This window comes from Mauremys reevesii, linkage group 4, assembly GCF_016161935.1.
Source record: "Mauremys reevesii isolate NIE-2019 linkage group 4, ASM1616193v1, whole genome shotgun sequence".
In the NCBI taxonomy this organism is placed as follows: Eukaryota; Metazoa; Chordata; order Testudines; family Geoemydidae; genus Mauremys; species Mauremys reevesii.
Window position 1 is genome coordinate 126,889,913 of NC_052626.1, and position 17,950 is coordinate 126,907,862.

Sequence of the window (17,950 nt, forward strand, 5' to 3'; positions counted from 1 at the left end):
TGCTACTCAGTGTGAGTAAGGGAACTGGATTCCTGTCCATTATTATTTTCATTTGCAGGTGCTTGAAGCCCGCTTGACATTTTGGCCTCCACACACAGTTAGTTAGCAAATCTGATGGGGGTTAATTTTTTTATAATGCTGTAGGAAGTGCCAGATTATTTCCCCAGGGCTGCCAAAATCTCACCGAACATGGACAGTAGCAGTGTCAGCTTTATGTACACACACAGAGACACACTCTCTCTCTCTCAACCCTGCGCTGTATATACAACCCTAGGCATGAGAAGGGTGTTCAGTCTCCATGACCCTTTCACCCTTGGCCTCTCTGCTGAGACTTTCGACACTGAGACACAGGGGGAGTGACTTCCCCAAGACCAGACAGTGATAAGTGGCAGAGCTCGGAAGTCCCATGACTCCTAGTTCAGGTCCTGTCCAGGGTCAGTTGTGATGGGACTTTAGTACCATGGACACCTGTCCTCTAGAAACGCAACTGATGCCACCAATTCAGCTCCCCAATGCCACTGAATAGTCTTCAGATGATAACACTGAGTGATAACTCACTACCAGCCAAGGCCAGCAATCCAGATGTGGAACACTGTTTCCCATTACCAATTCCCAGAGCCTCCCAGCTCCCCAGACTCAGCAGCTAGATAGAGTGATTAATAATAATAGTTATTATTAAACACCTAGCTCTTAATAGCCTATTTCATTTATAGCTCTCAAAGCACTTTACAAAGGAGTGTCAGTATCATTACCCCCATTTTTACACATGGGGAAACTGAGGCACGGAGCAGTGATGTGACTTACCCAAGGTCACCGGCAGGCCAATGGCTGAGTCAATAATAGACTTCTGGTCTCCTGTGTCCCAGTCCTGTGCTTTACCCACTAGGCCGCATTACCTCAGTTTTGGGTTGAGCCAGAACCTCATAGGGTGCTTGGGTCTGACACAGAGGGATGAGAGCTGTAGATCCATTGAAACACTGTCTGAAATGTGTAATGACTCTTAAGGCAACCCCTCCCCTGAGCCATTCAGCCCCCATCCCTCCTCCGGCCTTTTGCTAAGTCAGTGGCAGGTGAAAAGCCCATTCAGTTTCTCTGGGCAGCTTCCGCGGCTCGTTCCGCTGACCTGGCAGGGGTGCTGATCTCCTGGGTTCTGCCGGCAGGAGCTCCAATCCCAGGATCGGGGATGTCATCCAGAAGCTAGCCCCGTTCCTCAAGATGTACGGCGAGTACGTGAAGAACTTCGACAAGGCGGTTGAGCTGATCACCACCTGGTGGGAGAAGTCCCCCCCCTTCCAGGAGCTCATTGTGGACATTCAGGTAACGCTCCACTAGATCTGGAAAGAGGCTGAGACCCACCTGGCCTCCTTGGCTTTGATGCTCAGCATGTTTCATGGGGGAGCCCCTTCACCCAAACAGGCTCCTCCAGGCCGGGCTGAGGCGGGTCGGGGTGTGTGTGGGGAGCCCGCACTTCCACTGTGTGGGTGTCTCTCTCTCTCTCTCTAATTTCGGTTCTTTGTTGTCCCTTTCCAGAAGAGGGAAGTCTGTGCTAACTTGACCCTGCAGCACCACATGCTGGAGCCGGTACAGAGGATCCCACGCTATGAACTCCTGCTGAAGGATTACGTCCGGAAATTACCTCCAGAGTCACCAGACAGGCATGACGCAGAGAGTAAGAGTTCACCCTGGGGGCATGGGCCAGTTGTGGGGCTGGGAGTCAGGAGACATGGGGTCTAGTGGCAGCTCTGCAAGTGCCCCTCTGCACAATGCGGGTAGTGACATTTATACCCCTTTGCGAGACGCTTTGAGATCCTCAGATAAAGGGGCAGGACAACTACAGTCCCTCCAGCGGACGTCTCTGGAAGACCTGAAGTGACTCAGACCAGGGGTTCACTAGCTAGGATGCCCTAGAACTGGCGCCGCTAACCACAATTCCAAATGTCTTGTGATGTTCTCCTTGGCCAACTCAGTAGCAAGAACACAGAGAATCAGACGGCAGGTGTAATCTGCTTCCTGGACCTGCCTAGCTGACATCTAGTGCCGGGGACCAGCGTTTAGCTCCTTAAAGTCAAATCACCCAAGTGATCAACGTTGTCTTCGGTAGCGTCTCTTGAGCGTGATGACTCCAGCCTGTCTTCTTCGGGGTGTGGAAGGGCTGTAGCTAGAGAGATGAGGCCAGCATGTGCAAGATGCTGTGATTTTTGGTGCCTGGTTTGAGACACCTCTGATTGTCAGGTTGTTCTGAGCCTCTGCGGTTCCCACTGACTTCAGCTGGAGCAGAGGGGCCGTCAGCAGGAATAGAAAAGCTGTGTTCGCCTTAGCAATCCCCGATGGCCCAGGAGGCAAAGGTATTCCTATTACCAAGCTGTGGCCTCCCAGGACATGACTGCGGCACACCCCAGCCACTCCACAAAGTTGAGCAGTTCTGATTCCATCCAGTAGAGGGCAGTGGTGAGACACCCACATTTTCAGCGGACTTGGGCTGTGTTAGTAGGAGCATTATCGAGGGAAGTGATCATTCCCCTCTATTCAGCACTGGTGAGTCCACACCTGGAGTATTGCGTCCAGTTTTGGGCCCCCCACTACAGAAAGGATGTGGACAAATTGGAGAGAGTCCAGTGGAGGGCAATGAAAATAATCAGGAGGCTGGAGCACATGACTTACGAGGAGAGGCTGAGGAAACTGGGGTTATTTAGTCTGCAGAAGAGAAAAATGAGGGGGGATTTGATAGCAGCCTTCAACTACCTGAAGGGGGGTTCCAAAGAGGATGGATCTCGGCTGTTCTCAGTGGTGGCAGATGACAGAACAAGGAGTAATGGTCTCAAGTTGCAGTGAGGGAGGTCTAGGTTGGATATTAGGAAACACTATTTCACTAGGAGGGTGGTGAAGCACTGGAATGGGTTACCTAGGGAGGTGGTGGAATCTCCTTCCTTAGAGGTTTTTAAGGTCAGGCTTGACAAAGCCCTGGCTGGGATGATTTAGTTGGGAATTGGTCCTGCTTTGAGCAGGGGGTTGGACTAGATGACCTCCTGAGGTCCCTTCCAACCCTGACATTCTAAGGCCACGTTTACACTTACCTGCTGGGTCGACGCGGCAAGTTCGACTGCTCGGAGTTCGAACTATCGCGTCTGATCTAGACGCGATAGTTCGAACCCCGGAAGCGCTAGTTCGAACTCCGGTACTCCACCGCGGCAGGAGGAGTTGCCGGAGTCGACCTTGGAGCCGCGGAGTTCGCTTCCGCGGCGTCTGGACGGGTAAGTGAGTCGAACTAGCGTAGTTCGAATTCAGCTACGTTATTCACGTAGCTGAATTCGCGTACCCTAGTTCGACCCCCCGACCTTAGTGTAGACCAGGGCTAAGATTCTATGATTCGCCTCTGCACTGTACTGTTGGGAAAAATGAAAGGCGCCTCCCCAAACCTAGTCCCTTTGGGGATTCTAAGCCCTTGTTCCCCTTCTCGTCTCATTGCAGAAGCCCTGGAAATGATTTTCTCTGCAGCCAAACACTCAAATGCGGCGATTGCAGAAATGGTGAGTACCAGCCCTCACACTGCTGTTATTTATGATTTGTATCATGCTAGCTCCTGGATTCCCCCCAGCCAGAGACCAGGGCCCCACTGTGCGAGATGCTGTCCATATATGTAACAGAGAGCGCCCTGACCATATTCCACTCCCAAGAGCCCATGCTGGAACAGGGAGGGTCTCATGGGTACAGGGCTGCCCAAACCCTACCTACCGTGGGTCTTTAAATGTCCTCCATCACTGCAATATCTGAGCATTTCCCAATCATTCTCCTCACGACCCCCCTGGGAGGCAGGGCAGGGCTGTTATCCCCATTGTACAGGTGGGGAATTGAGGCACAGAGAGACTAAGGGATTTGCCCAAGGTCACACAGTGAGTCTGTGGCAGAGCAGGGAACTGTCCTGATCCTCTGTGTCCCAAGCTAGTGTCCTAACAGCTAGACCATCCTGCCTCCCAGGAGGCCAGGCAGGCAATCAGGGAATACGCGGTGTAGCGGTTAAAGAAGAACCGGGGTCATGAGAGAGAGATTCTGTTTGTGACCTGCTATGTGACCTCGCTCCCCTTCTGTGTGCCTGAGTTTCTTTATATGTCAAAGAGGGTGATAATCCCTTAGCTGTGTCTCCTGAGGTTGTGAGGTTTGATTCATTAATGGTGGTTAAAGTGCTTTGAGATCCTCGGATGGAAGGCAACAGGGAAATGCAAAGTATTACGGGCTCAATGCAGGAATCACTGTATGATGTTCTCTGGCCCGTGCTATGCAGGAGATCAGATTAGACCAGAATGGTTCTGTTTGGCCTTGAAGTCTATTATTTCCCAGCAGCCCTCGTGCTGTTCCCAGTTGGTATGTAAATGTCACACTGGTCTCTGAGAGACAAGGCGGCCGGGTGAGATGGTATCTTTGATTGGGCCCACTTGTGTGGCCGAGAGGAACATGCTTTCAAGCTTACACAGAGCTCTTCTTCGGGCCGCAAGACCTTGTCTCTCTAATGTCCTGGGACCAGCACTGCTGCAGCAACACTGCAAACACTTGTTTCTGCCCGTAGGTGTATAGCGGTTGCTTCTGGCTCAGAAAACTGGCAGCACATGAGCCTTTATGCTGCAGTGATAGGGAGTGTGTGGGCAGCCACAGTGTAAGGCTCATTAGCCTGCATCTGAAGCATCCTTGTATTCTCAGGTCCTCAGATGGTGTAATTCAGTGGAGCTAGGTCGATTTACACCAGCTGAGGATCTGGCCCCAGATTTCTGTGTAGACAGTATTGGAAGCTGCTCTCAGAACGGGTTAAGGAGAAATCAGTCCCAGCCCAGCCTGTGCAGGCTGTGTGCTAAGACATGGAACCCCTGCGTTCTGAGGTAGGCACGAGCCGCCTGTGCCTAGGGAAAGAGAAACCTGCTTGAGCTGGGGTCTGAAACAGATGTGCTGGTCCAGAAAGATCCAACCCATCCCATCTGTCTGGAGTGAGTGGCCAGCTCCATGTGGCCAGAACAGGAGGGAGACATCCTGCCTTGCCAGATCGGGGGTAGGCTGTAGTTCCCTGGCCGAAGTGAAGGAGAAACCCAACCTGCCCTGCTTCTGGGGTGTCCAACCTCTTCCTTAGAGATTCTCCTGCGAGGGGAGGAGACGTTGAATGCCAAGGTGGTAGATTTGGGGTGTTTTTTCTCCCTCTCCCCATCACTGGATCCTTTTCCTCCTCTTCTCCATTGGCCCAATCCTGCTGATATCTCAGTGCCTCCTGCACAGTGCTGAGCACTGCCGATTCCTAGGACAAACAAAGGAAGTCGTGGCACTCAGCACCTCTAGGATGGAGCCCAAGGTCAGTGGCTGCTGAGGATAAGTCTCAGCACCTTGCAGCACCTTGCAGCATCAGCCCCCACCCAGTGTTTTTCCTCTCTTACCCCCCTCTGTTTTCTTGGCTCCCCAGGAGCGTTTGCAGAACCTCTGGGAGGTGTATCAAAGGCTGGGGCTGGAAGATGATATCGTCGACCCTTCCAACGAGCTCATTAAGGAGGGCCCCATTCAGAAAATCTCCTTCCGCAACAACACCACATCGGAGAAGTATCTCTTCCTGGTAGGAGGGCGGCTGGGCCAGCCGAGGCGGGGTGGGAGGGCAGGTGAGGAAAGGAGAGGGTCAGCAGCACTACGAAGCAGAAGGCCGTTTCTGTGCAGAGGATCAATGGAAGAGGACAGGGCTGAGGGAAGAGAGAGAACAGAGAACCCTGACCGCTCACAGGCTTGGCCGTGCTGAAGACTGTGAGCCTGATGTCCCCGCTGCTGCAGTCCCAATGTCCAGAGCAGCCCGGGTGCATGGACTGTACAGATCTGGGAGTGTTGGACACCCACCATGCCCAGGGGTAAATGGCACCATAAGGGGCAAAGCATGGAGGTCCGGGCCCTTTGCTTCCAGAGCCTCTGGTCCCCCAGACAAGTGAACCCTTCGGTTGCTCAGACAGTGCTTTGGAAATCCCTTGTCTTTGAGGGGAGTGTGGGGGGTCTTGGGGGGGAAGAGCAGATGAGCCATTTGGACTGATTATTTTTGAAGGACCCTAAATGAGTTCAGCACTCAATTCCAGTTCCATTGGGATTTCGGCACCTAACTCCATAGGCTCCTTTGAACCCCACTCCCCACCCCCAGCACTGGTACCTGTAGATCCAGAGCATGTGCTGCCAAACGCTGTTTGTTGGACATTTGCCCTGGGCGCCTGCAGATCCTGACTGGCGCTGCCAGAGGATGGTGGCCCGGTCCTGCCCCGCCCGTGCTCAGTGTACCATTGCTGCGTGCTCCCCTCCAGCGGCTCACATCTGCTTCCTCACTCAGTTCAACAACATGCTGCTGTTCTGCGTGCCGAAGGTCATCCAGGTGGGGGCGGAGTTCCAGGTGCGCTGGCGGATCGACGTGGAGGGCATGAAGGTCAGACAACCTTTACACGTTATTATCACTTACATTTATACAGGGTGCGGCTTCCCCCCCACCCCAGAGCACCACTAAAAGGCAGTCACCTCTGGGGTGGAACATGACTGCTGTTTAATAGGGCGCAGCAACACTGTATGACAGGAAGTGAAGAACAACTCTGTGTCCAGTGGAAACTATAGGAAGGGGTTGAGGGAAGCAGAATGTGATTTGGCCAGGGCAGCTGGTCTAACGCTTGTGAAAACATTCCCAAGTGACCAGGGCCTTGAATTTCCACCTCCCCTGAAAGAGCACCTCCCTAGTAGCACGACACGCACTGCTGACACAGAGGGAAGAGCGCCTCCTGCTGCATTGCCCACTCTACTTACTGGAGCACTTGGGGTTTTTTTCTTCTCCCTTTCACGTCCCTCGTGCAAATACTGCCAGGTGTGACCCTGCTTAGCTCCTGGTATCTAAGATCAAAGCCTGCGCTGTTATGGCGTACAGCAGCTCCCTGCAGACTCAGGGCATGGCTACACTTGCAGATGTAGAGCACTTTGAGTTAACCCAGCCTTTGTAGAGTGCAGTAGGGAAAGCGCTGAAGTCTGTCCACACTGACAGCTTCAAGCGCACTGGTGTGGCCACATTTGCGGCACTTGCAGTGGCTTTGGGAGCAGTGCATTATGGGCAGCTATCCCAGCATGCAAGTGACTGCAAATGGGGGTGGGGTGAGGTGGAGTGTGACAGGGAGTGTGTGGTGTGTATGTGGGGGGAGAGAGAGTGGGTTTTTGGGGGGCTGAGAGCATGTCAGCATGCTGTCTTGTAAGTTCAGACATCAGCAGACCCTCCCTCGCCGCCTCTCTCTCTCACACACAGCATTCCACACTAATGGTTGCTTTGTCTCAGAGCAGATAAGCAGCCAGCTGTCAGAAACGGAGCTTTCAAACAGCATATCTGCATTCCTACAGCGAGTTCAAAATAATGACAAGAGTGGCCACTTGACTTAAGAGGATTATGGGATGTTTCTGGAGGCTGATCAGAGCACAGTAATGCAACACCTCATTCACACTGGCACCGCGGCGCTCCAGAAGGGGCACAACAAACGTTATTCCACTCGCCGAGGTGGAGTACCAGCAACGCTGTAGCCACGAAGTCAGAGCGCTCTACATGCCTTGCCAGTGTGGACGGGGAGTGAGCTAGTGCACCCGGGGCTCCTTTATCATAGATTCATAGAATCATAGAATCTCAGGGTTGGAAGGGACCTCAGGAGGTCATCTAGTCCAACCCCCTGCTCAAAGCAGGACCAAACCCAACTAAATCATCCCAGCCAGGGCTTTGTCAAGCCTGACCTTAAAAACCTCTAAGGAAGGAGATTCCATTACCTCCCTAGGTAACCCATTCCAGTTCTTCACCACCCTACTAGTGAAAAAGTTTTTCCTAATATCCAACCTAAACCTCCCCCTCTGCAACTTGAGACCATTACTCCTTGTTCTGTCATCTTCTACCACTGAGAACAGTCTAGATCCATCCTCTTTGGAACCCCCTTTCAGGTAGTTGAAAGCAGCTATCAAATCCCCCCTCATTCTTCTCTTCTGCAGACTAAACAATCCCAGTTCCCTCAGCCTCTCCTCATAAGTCATGTGCTCCAGCCCCCTAATCATTTTTGTTGCCCTCCTCTGGACTCTCTCCAATTTATCCACATCCTTCTTGTAGTGTGGGGCCCAAAACTGGACACAGTACTCCAAATGAGGCCTCACCAGTGCTGAGTAGAGGGGAATGATCACATCCCTCGATCTGCTGGAAATGCCCCTACTTATACAACCCAAAATGCCATTAGCCTTCTTGGCAACAAGGGCACACTGTTGACTCATATTCAGCTTTTCGTCCACCGTAACCCCTAGGTCCTTTTCTGCGGAACTGCTGCCCAGCCATTCGGTCCCTAGTCTGTAGCAGTGCATGGGATTCTTCCGTCCTAAGTGCAGGACTCTGCACTTGTCCTTGTTGAACCTCATCATATTTCTTTTGGCCCAATCCTCTAATTTGTCTAGGTCCCTCTGTATCCTATCCCTACCCTCCAGCGTATCAACCACTCCTCCCAGTTTAGTGTCATCTGCAAACTTGCTAAAGGTGCAGTCCACACCATCCTCCAGATCATTAATGAAGATATTGAATAAAACCGGCCCCAGCACCGACCCTTGGGGCACTCCACTTGATACCGGCTGCCAACTAGACATGGTACCATTGATCACTACCCGTTGAGCCCGACCATCTAGCCAGTTTTCTATCCACCTTACCGTCCATTCATCCAGCCCATACTTATTTAACTTGCTGGCAAGAATACTGTGGGAGACTGTATCAAAAGCTTTGCTAAAGTCCAGAAATAGCACATCCACTGCTTTCCCCTCATCCACAGAGCTGGTTATCTCATCATAGAAGGCAATTAGGTTAGTCAGGCATGACTTGCCCTTGGTGAATCCATGCTGACTGTTCCTGATCACTTTCCCCTCCTTTAAGTGGTTCAGACTTGATTCCTTGAGGACCTGTTCCATGATTTTTCCAGGGACTGAGGTGAGACTGACTGGCCTGTAGTTGCCTGGATCTTCCTTCTTCCCTTTTTTAAAGATGGGCACTACATTAGCCTTTTTCCAGTCATCCGGGACCTTCCCCGATCGCCATGATTTTTCAAAGATAATGGCCAATGGCTCTGCAATCTCATCGGCCAACTCCTTTAGCACCCTCGGATGCAGCGCATCCGGCCCCATGGACTTGTGCTCGTCCAGCTTTTCTAAATAGTCCCGAACTACTTCTTTCTCCACAGAGAGCTGGTCACCTCCTCCCCATACCGTGCTGCAGAGTACAGCTGTCTGGGAGCTGACCTTGTCTGTGAAGACAGAGGCAAAAAAAGCATTGAGTACACTAGCTTTCTCCACATCCTCTGTCACTAGGTTCCCTCCCTCATTCAGCAAGGGGCCCACACTTTCCTTGACTTTCTTCCTGTTGCTAACATACCTAAAGAAACCCTTCTTGTTACTCCTAACATCTCCGGCTAGCTGCAACTCCAAGTGTGATTTGGCCTTCCTAATTTCACTCCTGCATGCCTGAGCAATACTTTTATACTCCTCCCTGGTTATTTGTCCAATCTTCCACTTCTTGTAAGCTGTTTTTTTGTGTTTAAGATGAGCAAGGATTTCACTGTTAAGCCAAGCTGGTCGCCTGCCATATTTACTTTTCTTCCTACACATCGGGATGGTTTGTTCCTGCAACCTCAATAAGGATTCTTTAAAATACAGCCAGCTTTCCTCGACTCCTTTCCCCGTCATGTTATTCTCCCAGGGGACCTTGCCCATCAGTTCCCTGAGGGAGTTGAAGTCTGCTTTTCTGAAGTCCAGGGTCTCTGTTCTACTGCTCTCCTTTTTTCCTTGTGTCAGGATCCTGAACTCGACCATCTCATGGTCACTGCCTCCCAGGTTCCCATCCACTATTGCTTCCTCTACTATTTCTTCCCTGTTTGTGAGCAGCAGGTCAAGAAGAGCTTTTCCCCTAGTTGGTTCCTCCAGCACTTGCACCAAGAAATTGTCCCCTACACTTTCCAGAAACTTCCTGGATTGTCTGTGCACCGCTGTATTGCTCTCCCAGCAGATATCAGGATGATTAAAGTCACCCATGAGAACCAGGGCCTGTGATCTAGCAACTTCTGTTAGTTGCTGAAAGAAAGCCTCGTCCACCTCATCCCCCTGGTCTGGTGGTCTATAGCAGACTCCCACCACGACATCACCCTTGTTGTTCATACTTCTAAATTTAATCCAGAGACACTCAGGTTTTTCTGCAGTTTCATTCTGGAGCTCTGAGCAGTCATACTGCTCTCTTACATACAACACAACTCCCCCACCTTTTCTGCCCTGCCTGTCCTTCCTGAACAGTTTATATCCATCCATGACAGTACTCCAGTCATGTGAATTATCCCACCAAGTCTCTGTTATTCCAATTACATCATAATTCCCTGACTGTGCCAGGACTTCTAGTTCTCCCTGCTTGTTCCCCAGGCTTCTTGCATTTGTGTATAGGCACTTAAGGTAACTCGCTGATCGTCCCGCTTTCTCGGTCTGAGACAGGAGTCCTCCCCTCTTGCAGTCTCCTGCTTGTGCTTCCTCCCGGTATCCCACTTCCCCACTTACCTCGGGGCTTTGGTCTCCTTCCTCCGGTGAACCTACTTTAAAGCCCTCCTCACTAGGTTAGCCAGCCTGCTTGCAAAGATGCTCTTCCCTCTCTTCGTGAGGTGAAGCCCGTCTCTGCCTAGCAATCCTTCTTCTTGGAAGACCATCCCATGGTCAAAGAATCCAAACCCTTCTCTCCGACACCATCTGCGTAGCCATTCGTTGATTTCCACGATTCGACGGTCTCTACCCTGGCCTTTTCCTGCCACAGGGAGGATAGACGAGAACACCACTTGCGCCTCAAACTCCTTTATCCTTCTTCCCAGAGCCACGTAGTCTGCAGTGATACGCTCAAGGTCATTCTTGGCAGTATCATTGGTGCCCACGTGGAGAAGCAGGAAGGGGTAGCGATCCGAGGGCTTGATGAGTCTCGGCAGTCTCTCCGTCACATCGTGAATCCTAGCCCCTGGCAAGCAGCACACCTCTCGGTTTTCCCGGTCAGGGCGGCAGATAGATGACTCAGTCCCCCTGAGGAGAGAGTCCCCGACCACCACCACCCTCCTCCTCCTCCTGGGAGTGGTGGTCGTGGAACCCCCATCCCTAGGACGGCACATCTCATGCCTTCCAATCAGTGGAGTCTCCTTCTGCTCTGTTCCCTCAGATGTATCATCCACTCCACTCTCTGCACTAGTACCTGCGGAGAGAACACGAAAACAGTTGCTCACCTGTATCTGTGTTTCTGGTACATGGACGTTTCTGGTACTCTTTCCTCTTCTGGAAGTCACATGCCGCCACTTATCCTCGCTGGCCTTCTGTCCCCGCTGCGTAGCCTGCTCTGAATCTTCAGAACATTGTGCCCGCTGAAGCTGATCCTGACGTCTATCCAGGAAATCCTCATTTTCTTTTATGGAACGCAGGGTTGATATCCGTTTCTCCAGACCTTGAATCTTCTCTTCCAATATGGAGATCAGCTTGCACTTTGTACAGACAAAGTCGCTTCTATCCTGTGGAAGGAAGACAAACATGGCGCATCCTGTGCAGGTCACAACGGCAGATCGCTCAGCATCCGTGGTCTCTTCCTTCTGGGAGCTCTCTCCAGGCAAACTCCTTCTGTTTGCCGCTCTGCTGTTCGCTGCTCAGCTGGTTCGTAGCTGACTGCCTTTTTATAACAGTCAGGCCCAGCTGGAACAAAGCACTCCCAAATCAAACTGGTCAAACAAGCAATCAAACAATCAAGCACACAGTCAAACTGCCAAACTGCCCCCGCAACAGACACTCAGATACTCACCAGCGCAGTGATGCTCTGTAACTCGCAAGTGTAGCCAAGCCCTCAGAGCAGGCCTTCCTGGAGCTATGTCCAGAAAGCAGCAAAGAGAGTTCTTCAGAGCCACAGTCAGCAGTGTCCATAGGGGCATGTTCAACCTGTGCTTGGGCCCTGAATCCGTGGACTTAGAGCCCTCGCAGCCACCATACGCACCATACGCACTTAGAGCCCTCGCAGCCACCGGGTGTCTGTACAGCTGAGAGGGAGACCCAGACTGGACCTTCTCCGGGGCTGGGGGGCTGTTGGGGTGTAGGCTTTGATCTGTCTCTGGCTCTAGTTCTAATGTTCCTGTCCCTCCCCGGATTCCAGGTGCGGGTACTGAAGGATGTGGAATTCCCTCACTCCTTCCTGGTCTCGGGGAAGCAGCGGTCACTGGAACTGCAAGCCAGGTAAGGGAGCGAGGGGCCCTCCTTCTCCAGCCCCAGCTGAGGAGCCCAGGGCCGTGCTCTAACCGCTGTCTCCCCTTTGGCACAGGTCGCAGGAGGAGATGAACGCCTGGATAAAGGTACGACTGCGCGCCGCAGCCCCTGGTCCCAGGCGGGGGTGGTGGTGGAGGAAGTCATGTGATTTTAAATATGGAGGTACAGACTCTCCTCCTGTGGGTCCCAATCCCTGCTCTGCCTCTGCAGGTGGGACAGGTTCCTTGCGCGCAGGTTCTGGTTTGCAACGGGCAGGGCAGGCGGTGGAGGGGCTGTGCTGGGATCTGCATCCGTAGGGTGGCGTGGAGCCGTGCTCCAGGCTGGTCTCCTCCATGGCAGTGCAAAGGGGTGGGTTTGGGAAGGTGTGGTGGCTTTCTGCGCTGGTGTGTTGCTCTCTGGGGGAGGAGTCCACCCCCTGCCAATCCTGCGTCGGTTCCCTGGCCAAGCCCCACTTAATCAGGTGTAGTGCCAGGGCCCAGAATTTAAGTGCCCGTGGCCCCTGCAATCCATGGTCTCTTCTGTGGCAGCCTCCAAGGGGGCCAGTTGGTGCCAAAAGTGGAGGTGGTATTTGCACTCCCACAGGCAACTGGCCTGAGACCAGCTGCTCACGGAATTGGGCTGCCGTTGGGATGGGCTGTGACAGCCCTAACCCCCCGCCCCCCTTTGTTCCCCAGGCCTTCCAGGATGCCATTGCCAAGAAAGAGAAGCAGAGCGAGAGCTTCAAGACAGCAGTTCACGGGCCTGATGGGGAGGACCAGGAATTTGCTGTAAGCCTCCCGCCACTCGTCCTGTGGCTCCTAGCTGCTCCAGGCTAAGGCTCTCGGAGCATCCTTTTACCCTCATGAAGCCCTGAAGAGCTGGGGAGTCCAGTGGGGATGGGCAAGCTTCCCCCTTCGCCCCGCAGGGTAGGAGCAGAGAACGGCTGGAGGCAGAGGAAGGGTGGGCTCGCGGGGAGAGAGGTTGCATTATGGTCATCAGGTTCTTTTCATGACGGCTGAATCTGGGTCAGGATTTCTGGAGACTCCGTGTGGTGACACTAGGCAGCACAGGCTGGGAGCTAGAAAAACCCACAGGATCTGCCTGTCTCCAGCCGCCTCAATAGAGAGTCCCCTTCATAGCCCCTGCGGCGCGTCCCGGCTCTGCTCTGCCGAGGTGACCGAGCTGTGCTCTCTCCTTTCCCCCGCGCAGTTCAAGTCGGAGGAGCTGGGCCGACGGGCCCCGCAGTGGGTGCGAGACAAGCTGGTGACCATGTGCATGCGCTGCAAGGATCCGTTCAACGCCATCACGCGCAGGAGGCACCACTGCCGGGCCTGTGGCTACGTGAGTGACCCCACTGCCTCCTTGTAGGCCCAGCCCTTTGGAGGGGCCAGCGAGGGGTCCACCTCCCCGCCCCCTGCACAGGCAGCGGTCACACACTGCCCTTTGGAGTGGGCAGAGGAGGGAGAATAAAGCCCCTCGGTGTGGGGTGGGGGCGGCTAAGGGTCACCAGGAGAAGGAAAAACCCTTCCCCACAAGGATCCCCCACCAGGGGCTGGGAGATCACCTGTTCACTGGTGGCATGGGGAAAGAGGTGGGGGCTGTCCCTCAGGGCCCCACGGTGCCTGGCTCAGCCCCCTCCCTGCCCCTGATCAGGGTTTCTCTTGCGGGGCAGGTGGTGTGCGCCCGGTGCTCCGATTACAGAGCTCCGCTGCAGTATGACGGGAACCGGCCCAACCGTGTCTGCCTGGAGTGTTACGTCTTCCTGACGGGGCATCTGCTGCCCGAGGAGCGAGAGGGGAAGCACAAGGGGATCCTGGAGGTGAGGCTGCAGCCGGGGAGGCCTCTTGCTCTGCAGTCTGTCTCTGGTTTCTTCCGCGGCTGCCCCTTTCCAGCCCCGCCCACTTCCCGCCCCGGGGTCTCTGGCCTGCTCCCTCCCTCCTGCAGGGGAGTCCGCGGCTACGTCAGCCCAGCTGGGTTCATGTCAGGCACAGCACTCCCACACTGCTGTGGCAGTCACCAAGTGGGGTGCTTTGGTGAACTGCCCCTTGCCTCTGGGAAGCCCCGAGCAGGGGATTTCATTGGGCCCGTCTGCCCATAAATCTGCGGGGTGTGTGTATGCGTTTTGCCTTTGTGTTCCCTGCATTACAAACGCAGGGATCGTGCTTGTCCCACCCACGGTGCAACATGGGTTAATCATTAGAGCAGGGGCCTGGCAGACGGGAGTCCTGGGCTTTCTTCCTGCCTCTGCCACTGGCCTTGGGCACCTGTGAGCTGCTGGTGCTCATCACCAGCCACATTTAAGTCAGTGGGAGTCTGGAGTGCTTAGCACCTCTAGAAATCAGGCCAAGCGCCTCTGTGCCTCAGTTTTCCCATCTCTGTACATGAAGCCATTCACCTCTGAGTGCCCCAGATTCCCCAGTTATAAGGAGAGGGCAGGAATATTGACCTACTGCACGTCGGGGTTTGTGAGGCTTGTGAGCTCCTGATGGGGCGAAGGGGTGGCTGATTCTGTCCCTCCTGGATCACCGGGTTTTGCTGGCTTGTGGTGTTGCACACCCCCTCCTGCGGCTGCTTGGGCTGGAGTTAAGGTTGCATGGCGGGTGGTGTGACCCAGTGTTTCACATTTTGGAGCTGTCTTAGCCCTGGATGTTAAAGGCTTCCACTCCTGGGGTGGGTCGCAAACCCCACAAGCCTTTCCTGGCTGCCATACCTTGGCTGTGACTTCCCAGGGGAAAGGAGAGTGTTCTGTCCATGGTGCTGAACTGAGGCTGGAGCAGAAAAATCCACCTCTGCCCCCACATATCTCCACGCAAACAGACCCAGGCAGAGACACTGCCACACCCAGAGACACCACTGCTCACATGCAGACCCTCACCCCCATGTGCGCCTGCATTGACATGGCCACACATGACTGTTCACACCCATTGACGGCCCCATGTGTGTGGAGACAAGGTGGGGAAGGCGATATCTTACTGGATCAGCTTCCGTTGGTGAGGGCGACAAGCTTTCGAACCACACAGAACTCTGCTTCCGGTCTGGGAAACTGGCTCAGAGTGTCACAGCTCGATACAAGAGGGAACGGCTTGTTTAGCATAAGTAGTGACCACGTATTTCAAGGTATGTACCCACAGACACATGTACGCACGCATGCATTTGAACACAGAAATATACACACATGTGCCCCTGCAGACACACGACTGCACCCATTCGTGGATATCCACGCATAGGCAAACACAGATACATAGACGTGTGTGTGCCCATGAACACACAAATGTGGATGCAGCGGTTGTCCCACAGCTAATGGGATAGGCTCAGACCCGCTTCAACAGAGTAAGGTGCCTTTCACCTTAGGATCCATTCCAGACTAGCTCCCAGCGAGATGGTCAGATCTGGGCACTTGCCCTCTCCATGTTCCTCAAAACAGCCTGGATTTGCTCCTCTTGATTTATTCAGAGCCCTCTTTGACATGGTAACAGATACAAACCCACCCACCAAATTTGGATCTGAAGCTTGGGGGGACATGGCATGGCTGAGAAACAAGCGCAGTGATTTCAGGCACTCTCTGGTGCAGCAACCTCCCTGCAACCCCAGGGTCATGATCCTCCACGGTCCCCCTGTGTACTGTGCGTCCCGCATCAAGCTGGCCGGGTGCTTGTATGGGAGACCTCTGAGGAGTGTCCAGTAATGGGCTGCTGCTTCACTAGGTGGCACTCTGCTCTCCTAGTCAGTACTGAATGCAGTGCACCGGTGTGGCACTAGGGGGCGATGAGATGTCCAGGTTCCAGAATATGGATGAAAACCATCAATCCAAGGGGCTGCTCGATCATGGCCATTAAAACTCTCAGGCAGTGTTTAACAGGTGGGATGTTAGACCCAGCAGCCAGGCCATATTCCAGCAGGGACTGTTACATTCCACCAGCCTTTCGTTCCCCTCCCTGTTCCAACCGAAAATGGGATTTTCCACAACCCGTACAAAGCTCTCACGTTGCCATGCCGTGTTAAACAGCTGCTGCTTTCCACCCCAGAGATGGGTGCATTTCAGCTGTGGGTGAAACAATCCCTATTGACTCTGTACATCGGTTTGCCAGGTGCTTTAGGACCCTATAGGATAAAAAGTGCTTTATAAAGACAAACGGTGAGAACATAGGATTTGCCAGACTGGATCAGACCCTCTGTCCCATCTCGGACAATGGCCAGAACCAGATGTTTCAGAGAGAGGTGCAAGAAACCTTTATAGTGGACAATTTTGCTTATGCACTAAAGTGCCTATGAGGGATGCTTCTTCCTGACCTGAGGCAATGGCTGGCTTGTGCCCTGAAGCGGGAGGGTTTATAACCCTTCTAAAATATTACCCTCTGTACTGTGGGTAGACACAAATGCTTAGCTCTCTTTGGAAACCTATTAAGCTTTTTGCCTCTGTGATATCATGTGGCAGTGAGTTCCACAGGTAAAACCTGCACGCTGCCTTTGTATTAGCTCACTAGGAAGCCACAGGGGAAGCCTGAATCCATGAGCGTGTGGAAGGATTATAAAGGGGGGTTGTTGGTTTCTTGGCAGAAAGAATCAGCGGAAATCTCGGGGCAGAGCCTGATGTGCAGTTTCCTGCAGCTGCTGGATAAGAACGGGAAAGGGGGAACGCGGGGCTGGTTCGTGATCCCACAGGATGACCCCCTGGTGCTGTATGTGTATGCGGCACCCCAGGTAGGCGAGGGCTTGGTTGGTTCTCCTATTGCATTTGTATTGAGACCCTGCTCGAGCCACAGCAGCCTGGCAATTCGGCTGAGTTGTGCAGCATAAAGCTGGTGCTGGCTGTCTCCACTGGGGGGAGGGAGCAAACGCTGACGCGAACAAGCCTGAGCCCCTGGCTGTCCTTCCCTCCCTCCAGGATGTCAAGGCTCACACCTCCATCCCCCTGCTGGGCTACCAGGTGAAGGAGCCTCCCCAGAGTGACCCCCGTCACCTCTTCCAGCTGGTCCAGTCCAAGCAGACCTACACATTTGTGGCAGAGACGGAGGAGCTGAAGCAGCGCTGGATGAAGATCATGGAGCAGTCAGCCAGGGGCAATGCCTATCTCTCTGGAGAGGAGGAAGAGGACAATGACTCATTTGATGACCTGGAGTGATTGGGGCTCTCAGTGACCTCTTCTAGACTGTCTATGGATGACTCCAGTCCTTCATGTCGGAGAGCTCAGACAGTGTGATCTAGTGGTCACAGCAAAGTGACAGAGACTCAGGAGACCTGGACTCCTATCCTCAGTGCTGCCGCTCACTTGCTGTCAACTTGGGCGAGTCACTGGACTTTTTTTTGTGCCTCAGTTCCCCCATCTATGCAGCGGGGACGAGGGTACTTACTAACCTTTGTAAATTGCTTTGAGGTCTATCAAGGCAGGGCAGCATAGCCCTTACTGTTCCCATTGCCCAGTCTGGGAGTACGTCTACACTGCAGAGGAAGGCGTGATTGCAGCAAGTAGTAAAAAGTAGTGTCGTTTGGCACCATGGGCGAGCAATCCAAGTATATAGCCAGGCTCCCTGGCAGACTTATACACGGGTTGCTAGCCCATGCCACTGTGTCTACACGGCTATTGTAAGCCGTGCTAGATAGATGGGCAGGCTAGCTAGGTGTGCAGGCCAGTAAGCCTCCGTCTCAGGCAAAGACGGCTCAAGCTGCAGAG

General features: G+C 53.5%; 1 protein-coding gene across 3 annotated transcripts in view; it reads left to right on the forward strand.

Annotated features, from left to right (window-relative positions):
• The window catches only part of FGD2 (FYVE, RhoGEF and PH domain containing 2), a 40,179-nt gene extending 22,687 nt beyond the window's left edge, over positions 1–17,492 (forward strand). For all 3 annotated transcript variants that reach the window (XM_039538788.1, XM_039538786.1, XM_039538787.1), the window contains exons 7-18: positions 1,161–1,317; positions 1,531–1,669; positions 3,469–3,527; positions 5,438–5,584; positions 6,332–6,424; positions 12,191–12,270; positions 12,356–12,386; positions 12,975–13,067; positions 13,489–13,620; positions 13,952–14,098; positions 16,837–16,980; positions 17,165–17,492. In XM_039538788.1, coding sequence (XP_039394722.1) covers positions 1,161–1,317; positions 1,531–1,669; positions 3,469–3,527; positions 5,438–5,584; positions 6,332–6,424; positions 12,191–12,270; positions 12,356–12,386; positions 12,975–13,067; positions 13,489–13,620; positions 13,952–14,098; positions 16,837–16,980; positions 17,165–17,401 — 1,459 coding nt within the window. In that variant the 3' untranslated portion in view covers positions 17,402–17,492. The remainder of the gene's footprint in view (positions 1–1,160; positions 1,318–1,530; positions 1,670–3,468; positions 3,528–5,437; positions 5,585–6,331; positions 6,425–12,190; positions 12,271–12,355; positions 12,387–12,974; positions 13,068–13,488; positions 13,621–13,951; positions 14,099–16,836; positions 16,981–17,164) is intronic.
• The last annotated feature ends 458 nt before the right edge of the window (positions 17,493–17,950 follow it).